A 15,756-nucleotide genomic window follows, 5' to 3' on the forward strand; every position below is an offset into this window, starting at 1 on the left:
TAGCAGGCTTCCCTGACAGCAGAAATTACCTCATCGAATGCCAGTGTGGCTCACCACAGAGATGATGGTTAAGGTTTGGCACTTGGTAAACATATCCGATCCTCTGTTTAAGAGAATATGTAACAGGATCTCAAACAGTGTGAAATTGCCAGGAAAGCTGTGAAATGATGAGGTAATCAGAAACCAATGGAGAGGGGGGCAAAGCAAGGCTTTGTCTATGTTAGCCCAGGAATTATACAAGACAGAAAAGGTGAGAGCTTAGACACTGTGGTGTTTTCAGTTCCCCCATCAAAAACTGAGTGTGTGATGGGATGCAGGTTAGACAGAGGCACTGAAGTCCTGTCAGCCACATGATCTTTGCAATCAAGAAGGCATTACAAATATCAAGACGGGAGGAATGCTTAACAGGTCCATGAAAAATCTTCCATGTCCCATATATGAGATAGAACTATGGTCTCTTCTAGATCCCTGATTGCTTAGAAGCTAAATTATTACTACAGGGAGGGCGAAGTGTGTCAACCTAACCTAATCAGTTAACTCAGTGGCTGCCTGTAGGCATGGCCTAAGAACGTTTTAAGTACAATGTATTGAAACTGCTTGAAAGGCCTCCATTTGGCACCCAGACCAAAAGGCACTGTTCCTACTGAGCATGTGCGGCTGAAAGACAGTGTTTCACCAGCAGGAAACCAAAGGGCACAATGGTGGTGCTACCAGCGTCAGATCATTTACATGCCTCTCTACATCAGCTCCAGGAGCTAATAACACAAAGGGCTAGAGGTGACAAGACTGTGACCTTCAGATTGGCTTCCGTAGTCCAGGGTCCTACAGGAGCAAGCATACGACTCGTGTTATCAAAAACATTCTTGCTAAAATCTTTTCTAATACTAAAATCTCCAGGCCTCATAAAAGCCAATCATTAGGATTCAGAAGGGTCCTTGTGAAACTCTGCCCTTCCTAGGAGGCTACCTTTTACAATATTGCTGAGACTTGGGGAGTATATTAAAAAGAACACACAGTTCCCTACTGAATTTTACTCAGAATTCTTCCTTTGTAGCAAAAGGCCTTGGTCTTTTGACTCACATCTGAAATGAGCATTATTGATGATTCATGTTTCCAATTTTGTTTAATTCATAATGGAGTTTTTTAGGATTAGAAAAAAAAAATGCTGCTCGTAACTTGCTGCCTGCCATTTCTTTTAAAATTCCAGACATTCCTCACTCTGTAAGATGTGTTAGATCACCAAGTTCCATCATGGAGTTTGCATTTAAATATTTATCCTGACACTGTAAAGCACTGTTTATATGTTCTACAGCTTTGAGAGGACAGCCGAGCCTCTTGTGCGAGCCTCTGTCTTCTCCCGAGCTATCTGTTTCAGCCGATAGATGGGAACAGGTGCAGCCCCTGCTCTCCCTCATTGCCAATTCGTTCTGGTCTCTAGCATCACAGACCAAAGATTCTCAGGGAGAGTTCAAATGTCCTTCAGCAACAGGTAGTCAACCACTCGTTTCCCACAAAGTTGAGAAGGACGGTAAAATATCTGGAAGTCTGCCAGCAGCACCGAAGCCACTTGCAATCTGGAGAAAGGCCACAGTTCTTTAATCCTGATGATGTAAATAGCGGCGTGGGGGGGTCATCAAACTAATACAGCACGGCTTTCATCGTCTGAAAGAAAATTAAGTGACTGCACCAGAAATCCCGGAGTCCATATCTCAAGCAATGTGAGGTTTACAAATGCTGTCTATACGTTAAGAAACGGAGTTCTGGCGTGAAGAAAAACATCTGTCACAGTAAAGATTAGAGTCTGTCTGACAAAATAGTGCCATTTATTTTGAAAGGCAATTAAGACATTGTTCCCAGTGACAGGAAAATTTAGAGATTATTTACATTGAGTTATAGATTACCTATCAGAAGAATTCAATTAATGATAAGTATACTCCAAAGGGAATCCCTTCAAAAGCTCTTAGAGGCTGGGACTCCCTGCAGCTAATGTCTCCCTCACTGGAGGCTATAACTATATCTTCTATGAATAACACACCAACGCCTTAATTTTTCTTGTATTGTTGGGGTGTTTTATTTGGGGGGTAGGTTTTTTTTATATTTGCTTTGATTTTTTTTTTGTATGTATTTATTTTTGTCATATGTGTGGAGCTCGGAGGACAACTTGCAGGAGTCAGTCCTTCCTTCTATCGTGTGAGTTCTAGGGACCTATGGCCTGATGACAAGTGCTACATGTACTAGGTCCTCTTGCTGGTTGAGGGCCTATCTACTTTAATTTTTGATCAGACTTAGAGAACTACTTACCCGTTAAAGGAACAAATCCTTAGTTTGATCAATCGACAAGGGTAGACCTGGAAAACCCTGCTTCACTAAGACACAACTTTCTGCTAGTCTCCTGATACTGTTAAAACAAATGGGATCTGGCAGGGGAGGTACCTAGAGAGAGGGCACCAAGTTTAATCTCTTGGTGGAAGCAGAAAGGTGGGGATGTTGTCAGTGTGGGATAAGTGAAAACTTTGGTAGATCTTCAGGACTTTTGTTGTGACAACAGCAAAAACCTAATCTGGCTTGGTAGCTCATGGATATACTATCAACACTTGGGAAGCTGAAGCAAGAGGATTCTAAAGAGGTTCAAGGCCAACCCGATCTAGATAGTGAGTTCTAAGCCACTAAGGCTCTATAAAGAGATACTGTCCCCAAATAGCCAAACAACATAACACCCACTAACCTAAATAAATAGAGGGCCATAGACCCACAGTTCTGGATTATTATCTCCATTTGACTTTAGTAGTGTTACATTTTAAATGAATTCTGGGTTAATCTCAATTTTTTTTTTTTTAGCATGCTAAACTTTATGGACAGCAACACGGTTTTGAAAAGGGTTGTGAGTGGTGAATTTCCATATTAAGTAAGGCTTTATTGAAGTCCTTTACCTTTTGTCCAAATTTTACATTTCCCATTGTAAATGAAAACCAACGTAAAAAAAAAGAATAGAGGTCTGTGTTATTATCTCGAAATACACTTTTCACGAGAAGCATCTTCAATTGCATAGCAAGGGAGATTAGGTGATTAGGTATATTTTATGCGTGTTACCTTTTGTACAAAATTTGCTCTTTGTTGTAAGTCTGGTGTTAATCTTGTTAGAAAAACATTGCTGCCTCTTCCTTAACTTTTGCAGGTTCGACTAGCAAAGGACTAAAACTGTCAACTAAGCACGTGGTTTCAGCGTTTCAGCCCGTTCGAGCACATAATTCAGCCAGCCAGCATGCAACAAATGCTGCTTCCACGGGCTCAAATTTACTACGCAATTATGTAACCTGTCTTTTTATTTCTAAGGAGCAGAAGACACCTACAATATCTGATTCATTTGATATGCGCTAGGATATTCATTAACCAATGCCAGAGATAGCGTTCCTTATATGTTAAATTTTCATATTCACCAATAACAGGGTTTGAACTATACCATTGTCTGTGGATACAGCATTTGCAGCTAAGGGTGGGGGATATCCATATATATCCCTCTTTTATATTCTTCCTAACCCTTTGGTTTGAATTCTCTAGATTTTTTAAGCTGGTGAAAATAATACTTTAATTGAAAATTCTCTGTGTAAAACCACTTTCTTTTGTTAAATAGGCTGGTATGTGCTTCTTTCTCCTCGTCCTCACCGATTGGGCTTAGGGGCAGACACAAATTCTTTCGTTCCAGGGAACACTGGTCAGGATGCCAGTCTTGCTTGAGCGTCCGGTATCACGCCACTGTAGGATTCCCTCCCTCAGCTTCTATCAGGATAGAAACACTGAAGGAGGGTTACACCCATCTCCATCATGGAGAAGACCACAAGAAGATCCTAAAAAGACGCATCATGGAAGATTAGGTCTCCATTGTCACGCTGTTATCCAGAAGGAAGGTCTCAATAAGCACACCCTAAGAGGAGGGCACCCACAGCACCATGGAGAAGGGCACGCCTCTGCCAGTCCTGGGCTTGGCGGTGGCGAGGACCCATTCGGCACGCCCTGTAAAGACACGCCCTACCACACCCCGCCACGCCCCTCCATCCTAGCGTCTAGTCCTTGGCCAGAGGGTCAGCGCAGGCGCGTCTGCTCTCTGGGACACAGCTTGGGGGCTGCTATATTCTGCACTCGCAGGCGAAGCGCTCCGGCGCAACTGTGCGCCATGGACAGGGAGCCTGAATGCTCCAAGCCGCCGTGAAAGAGGCACGAGTGGGCGAGAATGAAGTAGCTGGACCAAGAGATGTCCCAGGGCCTATCCTTCTCCATTTTATGTCCTCGAAAACTGCCGTGCAGCTAGGGGCAGTATCAGGGCGGGGTCTCTCCCAGCGGGAGGCGAGCGAGACCGTTAAGCTAGAACACCCGGAGACCATCCTGGCAGCTCGGGCGCCACCCGCGCCGCAATAAAAGCCTCTCGCGGCTTCCCGCCCAGCCAGCCTCGCTCTGATTGGTCCCTGACCAGAGTTGGCTGGAGGCGGTGGCCCAGCTCTGCTCTCCTGCTGCCCACGGAGGGGGGCGCGCTGGGTGCTCCCGGGGCCGCTCTGTGCGCTCCACACCCAAGGCTTAGAGATTCTGGACTAGTACAGCCACACTGGGCAGAAACGACAGCCATGCGCGGTCTCCTCTGCCTGGCCTGCTTTCAGCTGGTGCTTGGCAGCACACGCCCCCCCGCCCCAGCTGTCGGCCCATCCCACCCAGCTCTCGGCGGTCCCAGAGCCTTTTGCTTGCCCCTCTCCCAGTCCACAGGGACGCCAAAGCACAAATCCCTGGGTGGGGTAGGGGCAGCAGCTGGAAGGGAGGGTGGGCACACAGAAGAATTTTCCAGGGAAAGCCAAGATGAAAATAGCCAAAATGCAATGCGCCCCCTTCCCGGATGCTTAGTATCTCTGGGCGGTGGCACAGCCCCCGCCACCCGCGACAGCGTCGCTACGGCCTTTCTCCAGAGCGCCCCATTGTTCACACTTTGCCAGGATTAGGAATATCACCCAGAGAAAGGAGAATAGGGAGAGGTGTTTTGGGCAACTGGCTACCTGCCATTCTTCGCTGGCACCGTGCAACCCTGGGCTCTCGGTGCGTGTAAAGGCACACGCGCGCACACGCGCGCGCGCGCACACACACACACACACACACACACACACACACACACACACACACACACACACACACGCACGCACATCCAGGCAGCCCTGATCACGCCCTCCTCGCCCTCCGCCCCTCTGCACTTCCTCCTGTCAAAACGCGGCGCTGGACCCTCCCATCCCTCCGTGCTCCCGGCCGATGGCAGGCTTTGCAACTACCCAGCAATTTGGCAAATGAAAAACTAACGTCATTTGCACGGGGGTGCAGGAACGACCACAGGGCCCTGCGGTGCTGCCCGTGGTTGCCCCATTTTGCAAACCGTTATTCGGGGCGGGGAAGAGGGGGGAGTGAGCGGAGGCTGCAAGCCTCACTTTATCACAGCCCGGGACATAACGGTGGGGGGAAAGCTGCCCCAGCCTTATTGTTCACTCTTCTCGAAGCTTGACAAACCCCTCTAGGTGGAAGATGAGCCTGGGGGCGACACCACCCGAGCAGCGCATCCCCGCCACCCGCCTTCGGGGAAGGGGAAAGCAGCGCTGCCCATAGCCGCAGCATCCTGATCCCATACCCCTGTCCCACCTCCACGGGCACACAAGTGGGAAGGGCGTGCGCGGTCGCCACCGAGCGGGGAGACAGCCGCGTCCAGCGCCGTCCCGGAGGGCACGGGTTTGGCTGGCCAAGCAAGGACGATGCGATGCGCTCCCTTCTCAGCTCAGTGAAAATGCTGTCTTTGCCTTACACACAAAACCACCCAAAAGAACCGTGCTTCTCGGGGAAAGGGAGGAAGGACAGGGGCAAGCGGACAATTAACAAACCCGATGTAGAATTTTAAAAATAAAATAAAATAAAAATGTACCTGCAGTTCCCAGGAAAAACAAAGTCCAGATGAGATCCTTAGTTTGCAGCATTGTAAACTGCCGGCTGGGAGGGATGTTCTGGCCGCGGTAAATTCAGTGCCTTCCCTTGCAAGCGACTGTGGACGGCGGCGGAGCAATGGACCGAGGAGCAGACAATTGCCAGGCTGGGTATGATTATTTTTGCAGAATTGTTTCTTGCCAGCCACTGCCGAGCTGCGTTCACGCGCTGAGCGGAGAATGAGTGACAGTCCCAGCCTCAGCACACTCGCAACTCGGAGATCCCTGCGCTGGCCCGGGTTGGCTTTGATGGAACTGGGGATGCGAGCGACGGGCGGGGGGCGGAGGTGAGAACCTCACTGTGTCCTTCCACCACGCCGACCACAAATAGTTCCTAACATCCAGGAGGTAAGAGACAGGGGAGGCAGATGCGGCCGCCTGCAAAACACGGCCTGGAGTCACCAAGGGAGCCGGGCTCTTTCACACAGAACCTTCCAGGCAGAAGCTGGGATTTCTTCTTTTCACCCTTTTCCTTCACTCAAGCCTTTGGAGCTCCTTCTGCCCTCCAGCGTACCTTAATCGGGAATTTGAACGTTTAAATAATTAGGAAAAAAAAAGAAAGAATTTTAGATTCAGCTCGCTTTTCAAAGTTGTAGAGCCCCCCACACCCACCCCATTTAGTTACTAAAGTCCTTGCAATAGGAAGCAAATGGCTTCCTCCTTTTCTCCTTCTCCTTCTTCTCCTTTTCTTTCTCTCCTCCTCCTCCTCTTCTCCTCCTTTCCCTCATCCTCTTCCTCCTCTTCCTCCTCTTCTTCCTCTTCCTCCTCCTCCTCACCCTCTTCCTCCTCTTCCTCCTCCTCCTCTTCCTCCTCTTCCTCCTGAGTGAAGGAAATTGGAAATTTGGAGAGAAATGAGGGTTGTGGAGGTTTGCTTTGCTGTTTGTTTTCTCTTGGCTATGAAGTTTACCTTCCCACAGAGGGAGCAACCCACAGCAGCACAACTCAGAGCTCAGAAGTGGGGGGGGGTGCGGGGGGAGGGGAGCCAGTTAGAAGAAAATGCAGAGACATTTAGAAGTAGTATTCAGAAATTACCAGAAACTGCTTGCAAGTATTCAGTCCTCTCTTCCTCTCCCTCCACTGCTGCCCTGGCTTTTCGGTGTGTATTATGGCACAGGAGCAAGAGCAAGCATTCTCCTTCAGCGGGAGAGAGACCCCTATTCTTAAGGCTATGAAAATCCAGTGTGACTGAGGTGTCAAGGCAAAGACTTCCACTAATCAAACAGCTGTGTCTGTGAAAAGAGGGGATGAGAACAGAGTGAAATCAACACCTTTAGCACCTGAACAGGACTTGAGTTGTGCAGGAAATACAGGTGAGGGTGGCCTTGCTCAGAGAGGCGCTCTGACAGAGGAAAGCACCACTTGGTGCATAATCCCAAGCCCTGCGATCTCCTTTAAAGGGCAGGCTCCTTGAAACCCCACCTTCTGCTAGCTGACCAATCACCACCCAGCTCTCCTTTCTGCTGTAGAATGTACCTAGTAGGTGCTACCATACGCTGGGGGTTCCAGGGATTCACGAGAAGTATTCTGTCTCCCAGGAATCGTTCATGTTCACTCTTATAATTTGTAACTTATGCTGATTATAAACAATTTTTAAAAATACAGAAAAGTATAAAAGCTCAAGGAATATCTCTTTGCCCCACAGATGCTAAAGATAGCCACAATTTTTCTAAGTTGCCTATATATGCATGTAATTGCGTGTGCCAGCACTCACACAAGATAAAGCTGCCACAGATGAGAGCTTTGAACCATGAGCCAAAATGACCCTTTCCTCCCCAGAAGATGTTTTATATCAGGTCTTTGTCCTTGAGCCAACAACCTAAGGTTATGCACATCATATATATATATGTGTGTGTGTGTGTATATATGTGTGTGTATATATATATATGTATATATATATGTGTATACACACACACACACATATATATTTCTGGTTGTGTCTTTGGTTACACACTGTTTTTTGCCAGTGTATAAGATGACCACATTATACCTTATAACCTCATGTGGATAAATATCTGGAACTCTTTCCTAATTGAGTTTTCCACAGAGAGAAAGATGGAGAGACTAGGCAGAGGGTAGAGGGGAGGGAAGGTTGGGGCATCCAAAATAAGACTTTTCTAATTTTACCACACAGAGTGAGAGACACACCCATTCCTGCAAACTTCGCTCCTTATAGCCCATGTCAGTAGAATTAAAAGATTCCTCGCTGCTTTTCTCCCCAAATGTCCCTATTTTTAGCCTTCAGATGTAGACAAGTGTGGAAATCCTATCTCACTTCAGCATGAATAGATTTTTCCCCCTTTCTGCCTCTCTCCAGCCCCTCCCACTGCCGTGTAGCTGCTCTCTGTTGTCATGACTATTCTAGAATTCTGCCCCACTTACTCCAGGCCACACTCTTAGGATCTCTCCTATATTCCTTTAACAAGATGGTCCACTCATCCCTAGTTCTTCAGCTTTTTTCCGTGTTACTCTTCCAAACTGCCCATGAACCATTTTTTTTTTAAATTTGATGAAGCTGTGGCTGTCTGAATACCTCTGCAGAGAGGGGGGGGCAGGGGGAGGAGGGAGAGGAGGGAGAGAGTGTGTTTCTAGGCTCTTAGGCATCAATAAGCAGCTCTATGAAGAGGAAAGAGACACCTAGACCAGACCATGTGTGGGAAAGGAGATTTATTTGTGTGGTCTAAGAAGACCAGATGGCTATAGCAAGAGTCCAGCCATGTCAGTTTGGGATGATATGGCCACATCCTAGTGGCAGAGAGTGTAGTGGGAAAGGAAGAAAAAAGACTTCCATGATTAAAATCAGCAGAGTTCCAAACCTTCCCAAGACTAGATCTGAAGTAGGAAGAAGAAACACAACTTCTTTTGATTCACTTCACTGAGTATCAGGTAAATGCTGGTACTGGTCTAGACATGGGTTTGGAGTAGTGGGCTCCCACTCTTATGGAGAAGACAGATGATACATCATTAGACATCTAATCAAGAAGTGATAATATGAGGGTTGGGGATTTGGCTCAGTGGTAGAGCGCTTGCCTAGCAACCGCAAGGCCCTGGGTTCGGTCCCCAGCTCCGGAAAAAAAAAAAAAAAGAAGTGATAATATGTATGGGATGGAGTAAGAAGATGTGTTGTGGGGCATGGGGAGTTCCACGGTACAGAGAGATTGTCCTTTTGGACAGGAACTGATGTGGAGACATCTAAAAAAATCTAGAGGAAAATTGGAGATCGAAGCTTCCAGTGTAGACGACTGAACAGTGGCTGGCGACAGGGCCAGGAAATAGGGAAGGAAAGGAGATTCAGATGAAATGGTGGACACAGGAGCAAGGACACCAGCTCTGGAAATTCTAAGTCTGAGGTATAGGAGACATCTCCCAATAGCTATGTGAAGGACACAGGAGATATTACGTCAGTATTTCAGAAGGGGTAGAGAAAGAATGGATTGAGAGAAAGGGAAGCGAAACAGGTTATGAAACCAAAAGAAAACAGAGACTTCTGAATTGATTAAAAAAATAAAAGATAGTTTAAAGGACCTTCTTGGATTTGGCCATTCAGAAGATCATTGTGGGTTGGAGAGAGCCAATTCTTGGAGAGACGGGGAAAGGGGGAGTCAGGGAAGTAGAGCATTCCTTCCAGCCATGGGTGATCTGACAAAAAGGGAAGGCAAGTTTGAGGGAGAAGGTAGCTTGAAAGGGAGTGTTCCTCAGTGGTGTTTTCTTTATTATTATTATTATTATTATTATTATTATTATTATTACGTGCTTGTTTGACGGAACTACAGATGGAGCCAGTCTTGGTGCTTGCTAGGAAAGTGTTCGACACCTGAACTGCGCCTCAACTCTCTTTGCTTCTCCTCTGATATTTTTATGGAGGTGATATCTGGTTAAGAAAGTGAGGTAAATCAGTTGTCAATTCCCGCTCACAATCTCCGTGGTTTTGTACACTAGGTCTAGGCTCTAGTATAGTGTCTCCATTTAGGCCGGATGTCTCCTATTTCTACCAATAAGCAGAATCCCAAACAAGATCCCAGGATTCATAGCTACCCTAGGATTTTCCTTTCAGATTGAAATAAAATGCATTCCAAGAAGTACAGAAGCTTAAGACCCACTTAAGAAGTGATCCAGTGCTAAAACAAGATAGAAAAAAATGTGTCCGGAGTGCCGAGAATGATCCTGGAAAATATTAGGACCAACGGATAAAATGGAGTCCATGAATCTAGAGAGAGAGAGTTCCTAGGGAACACTCAGCCTGCTTCTTCTCATATTTCTGAGCTCTAATGAAGGCTGGGGTGGAAATAACCTCCTTCTCTCCATGTTCGAGGATGGGCCAGTCTCTCATTAAGGATTTCTGGTGCTCACCAGTAATTCCAGATGACTGGTGCTGGGAACTTGCAAAGCAAAGGAATAAGACAGGGATGGACCCAGAGGGATGGTTTCTCTATATGCTGCACACTGCACAACTTCAAAGCCTGCCTTTCAAATCCCACTCATCATATATTAATATAGTTGTTATGACAATTGTCTCTGGCATCCAACTGAAGTCATGTGTTGAGGAAGGAGTGCTGTTTTCTTCTGCTCTGCTTCTTACAGCCTTATAGGAAGATAGTCGTACAGAGAGTGCTTTGGAGATCAACTTCTGCCTGGGGAGGGAAGGAAAGCAGGTTGAAAAGAAAGAAGGGCAGGACCATATCAAGGCATTAAACTGCCCTATAAGGGCTCCTGCATAGTTGTGCAAACCTCACACTGAAGTCAGTCGCCAGATTCAGGCTGTCTCTGGAATGTGGTCTCCAGTTGTGAGCAATATCCAAGGGACAGCTGGAAGAAGAGAGCATACTCTGAACCTGGGGGCAAAGTCCAGGTTGCCTGACTAATGCCTGCTACCAGAGGTTTATCTGTAAAGAAAAGTGTCGTTTGAGAAGGCTAAAATGTTTCCTTTTCTCTAGTGGTAAAAATTTAAATGTACACAGCACTTTGTTGCCAGTTTAACAGGGATAGTTCCTGGCACTGGGGACATTAATACCATACAAGTGTCCTCAGTACCATCCCCAGAACCTGCTCATCTTCCACTGCTGAAATCTTTGTGACACACCGACTCCATCTGCCACTCTAGCCCCTGGCAACCACAGTCCATGTGCTGCCCCCATGCAGTCTCTTGTAGGAAATAATGTAAGAAGAATCATACAATATGTATCCTTTCATGCCTGTCCTGTTCCGCTTAGTGTCACGTTTCCAGGGTTCACCCATGCTGTGGCCCACGTCAATTTCTTGCCTTTCTGGGGCTGAATAGTATCATGCATGCCATGTTTACTTCATCTATTCATCCATGAATGGAGGGGTTTTTTTCCTTTTATGCGCTTTGTCTAGTGAGAATAATGCTATGCTGAGCCCAGGTGTATAAACACATCTGAGTCTTCACTTCAGGTTGCTTTGGGTTCATACCCTGAGGTAGGATTGATGCTTCAGATGGTCATTCTGCATTACATTTTTATTTTTTGAAAAATTTCCAGAACCTTTTCCACAAAGACCACACGCAATTTTATACTCCCAGAGACAATGGGTAAAATTTTAAATGTACATAGCAATTTGTAACATGGACAGCTCTTGGCACTAGGTACATTAATATCATATAAGTATCGCCAGCACCATCCCCAGAACTTGCTCTGATTTTCCACGTCCTTTGCCTTTTATTTTGCTCATTTTTTCTGTTTCCTTTTCCAGCCTCTCTTCGTTCCTGTCACTCTTTTCCTTGCTGCCCCTGTGGAGAGAGGGGAAGTGTTATCTTCTTGTGGGGCCTCCACGTGCCTCTCCCTCTGATGTGTGTGCCCACTGATACCACACATCTCACCATGAGTCTATTGGCCACTTTCACATCTTCTTTGAAGAAATGACTGTTTAAGACTATTGAAGCTTGTTTTTCAATTAGTGTTTTGTTGTTGTTGTTGTTGTTGTTGTTGTTATTGTCGTTGTTGTTTTGTTATTGTTAAGTTACAGAAATCCTACATGCAAGCTAGATAGCAATTTCTCATCAGACACATGATTTGAAAGTGTTTTCTCATTACATGGGTTGCGGTTTTTCACTGCTGGTCTGTCTTCTCAGACATGAAAACTTAGATGTTTTGTGAAATGTAACTGTATTTAATCACTTACTGCTCATTGTTCTTATGCAATGCCCAAGAAATTAGGGCTAAGTCCATATGAAAAAGTTCCCCATTCCTTTAAAAAAATATATTTATTTATTTATTTATTTATTATGTATACATCATACAGCTTTCTGCCTGCATGTCTGCCTGCAGGCCAGAAGAGGGCACCAAATCTGATTATAGATGGTTGTGAGCCACTACGTGGTTGCTGGGAATTGAACTCAGGACCTTTGGAAGAGCAGTCAGTGCTCTTAACCTCTGAGCCATCTCTCTGTTTCCTACTGAATAACCTTGACAGCTTTGTTGAAATTTTCTTGGCCAATTTACACTAGGGTTTAGCTCACTGCAGTTCCATTGGTCTGTACCTGCCTCTGGGCTAGGGCCATACTAGTTTAGCGGATATCAGAATATGGCCACACACTAGTTTAGCAGAAGATATATATATATATATATATATATATATATATATATATAGAGAGAGAGAGAGAGAGAGAGAGAGAGAGAGAGAGAGAGAGAGAGAGAGAATTTTAAAATCAGAATATGGGAGAACTCAGAGCTCATTCTTTTTCAAGATTCTTTCAAATAATTCCAAGTCCTTTCAGACTCCACGTGAATTTTCAGATGTATTTTTCTATTTTTATAAAATCTACCATTGGGTTTTTATTAGGAATCATGGAGCACTCCTTTCTCATCTTTCAAGAAGTGTGGTTTGGCTCAGGAATTTTGGGTATGTGTATACTGTGGAGCTCTTACCTTAGCTCTGTAAGAAACCAAGTCACAGAGGACTGTCACAAGCTGCCAACGCTCTCCTCTTTAACACACATACGGCAGGGTGAAGCAGGATCAAATCATGAGAGTCAGGCCATGGAATGGACTAGCACTGTGTAACTATAGTGAGTTAGCAAAGAAAACCTAGGTTTAAATGTTTCTTTGATTCTAAGCTGAGTTCACATCCTAACCTACCAAACTTCCTGATTTGTACAAATAAATAGATAAATAAAAATAAATAAATGAAATGAAAAAACCAAAACCAACACACAAACAAAACAAAACAAACCTCTGGAATAGGTGGTATAAAGGAATGGAGAAAGGGTCTAGAGACGCCATGCCAAGGATTTAAAAATCACAAAGTGGGGGTTGGGATTTAGCTCAGTGGTAGAGCGCTTGCCTAGCAAGCGCAAGGCCCTGGGTTCGGTCCCCAGCTCCGAAAAAAAGAAAAAAAAAAAGAAAGAAAAAAAAATAAAAATCACAAAGTATGGCTGGGTTTTCAATAAGGAAGAGCCTAACTTAATCCCCTCCCCCCAACCCCTGGTCTTAGTTATCTTTCTATTGCAATGACGAGGCACTGTCATCAAAGAAATGTAGAAAAGAAAGCATTTAATTTGGGCCTTATGGTTCTAGAGGTTAGAGTCCATGACCAACACACAGGGGCGTGTGGGAGCAGGTAGGCAGGTTTAAGGCTAAAGCAGTAGCCAAGAGCTTATTTCTAATCCACAAGTGGTGGGCAGAGAAAGAGACAAAGGGAATGTTGTAGGCTCTTAACCTCAAAGCTGCCCCTCCCCTAGTAACACACCTCCTCCTACAAGACCAGACCTCCTGTGGTGGTTTGAATAGGGAAGCCCCCATAGATTCTAATGTTCCACTGCTTGGTCATAGGGAGTGGCACTGTTAGGAGGTGTGGCCTTATTGTAGTAGGTGTGGCCTTATTGGAGGAAGTGGGTGGCTGTGAGGTCTAAGAAGCTCAGCTTTAGCCAGCCTGTCTCAGTCTTCACCACTTCTGCTGCCTGCAGACCAAGATGTAGAACTCTCAGCTCCTCCAGCACGGTGTCTGCCTGCAGGCTGTCGTGCTTCCCTGCATGATAATAATAGACTATAACTGTAGACCAGCCCCAGTGAAATGTTTTCCTTTGTAAGAATTGCCATGGTCATGGTGTTTCTTCACAGCCATTAAACTCCAACTAAGACATCTCCTAAGACTTCCACGACCAGTTCCACCAACTGGAGGACAAAGCATTTAAATATATGAGCCTATGTGGACCATTCTCACTCAAGCCCTAGCACCTTCCTAAATATTCTCCCACACATCCCTAGCAGTGAAAAGGGCATTCGGCTCCTGAAGCTTGGTGGTACAAGACCAAAATCCAAGCTCCTCAACCCACAGGCTCTATATATGTAGGTAAATGAACTTACAGCTATAAATTGTCTTTTACTTGTCCATAAAACTGGATTGAGACAGCAGTTGTCTCTCAGACTTCCTATAATGCTGATTAAGATAATATTCATAGAGGGCTTAGTGTAAGCCGACGCTTATTCAACGGCAGTATATTGAACACTTATCACATTCAAGGCATTGTGCTAGTAGATGGGAAAGCGGGAAGGAGATAGACAGAGATAGAAGGAGAAAATTAATAAATATGTTTATGGACTTGTTAAGGTAAATGAACGAAGATAACAAAACAAAATGTAAATAAAGTCATTGAAGAAATAAATGCTATTCCTTGATAAAAGGTGACAGGAATAATTTACTTTTGATCAGAGAAGGCTCCTTGGAGGAAATAGTAAGTTGCGACTTAAGGAACACAAAGTATCACTGACAAAGAGCAAACAGAGATACATTCTAGAGGTGTTCAAACCCTGTCCTCTGAAAAACCTAGGTAATTCCAGAAACTAATAGAATGTCAGAGTGGTCAGAATGAAAAGAGGGGACACACTGAGACTAGAGCAGTACACAAGAGCCACCTTGAGGGCTTAAATGGGGAGTCTGTATTTTGTTCGAAGCTCAAAGAAAATCTGTTGGAGTATTTTTAGCAGTCCAGGGATGTGAGCTGCCTTGGGGGAGTTTAATAACCAATAATCACTCTAGCCGCTGAGGAGAGAGTAACTTGGGGAGGCAGGAAGGAGTGCGGGAACCCAATCAGAAGCTCCTGCAGGAATCCATGGAAGAGAAGGTGGTGTCAGGGGAGGTGGTGGCAGGAGAGATGGTGCCAGGGAATTGACCTCATTTGTTGGTGGGGGGAGCAGGAGAGAGACAGAGAGAGAGAAAGAGAGAGAGAAGGAGGAGGGGGAGGAGGAGGAGGAGGAGGAGGAGGAAGACACAAAAAACAGAAAGGTGACGTCTCCCTGTGAGATATGCCAGATATCAGTAATATCTGATAGCAGAGATATTAGATGGTGACCAGACAAGAGTCTGGAGTTCAGAGGAGAGGTCTCCACAGGGTATAAGTGTTTCAGTGCCTAGTCCTTAGAATGAATGGACTCTAACCTAGCAGAAAGATGTAGTGACCAGATATGCAGGGTGGGTGAGAGAGAGAAAGAAAACAGCCCACGTTCCAACCCTGAGAATCCAGATGGTCCATTGAGACTGAGATAGGGCACGGGAGAGGCAGGAAGTCCACTTAGAGACAGTGCTGTCTCAGACCCAGAATCTGACAGAGAAGCCAAGAGGGGGCCCACAGAGGTTTGCCTTCTAGATCTGATACTAAGGGAGACTGGGAGGTTTGAGAAGAGCAAATACACTCTCTGCCCTCCAAATGAACGAGAGTAAAGACTAACTGTAACCACAGCCCCACTGGGCATCCACGCAGCCTTCCGTAGGCTTCTGTGACGGTAGGAATACGTCTGAGTGGGTT

At 45.6% G+C, this 15,756-nt stretch overlaps 1 protein-coding gene across 1 annotated transcript in view; it reads right to left on the reverse strand.

The window, feature by feature from the left end:
- The window catches only part of Ncam1 (neural cell adhesion molecule 1), a 294,705-nt gene extending 288,353 nt beyond the window's left edge, over window positions 1-6,352 (reverse strand). The window contains 1 exon segment of the mRNA XM_032910851.1: window positions 5,942-6,352. Within this exon segment, the coding sequence (XP_032766742.1) occupies window positions 5,942-5,993 (52 nt within the window). The 5' untranslated portion in view covers window positions 5,994-6,352.
- Window positions 6,353-15,756: the final 9,404 nt, after the last annotated feature.

The sequence above is a fragment of the Rattus rattus genome, chromosome 8 (assembly GCF_011064425.1).
Source record: "Rattus rattus isolate New Zealand chromosome 8, Rrattus_CSIRO_v1, whole genome shotgun sequence".
NCBI classification, from domain to species: Eukaryota; Metazoa; Chordata; class Mammalia; order Rodentia; family Muridae; genus Rattus; species Rattus rattus.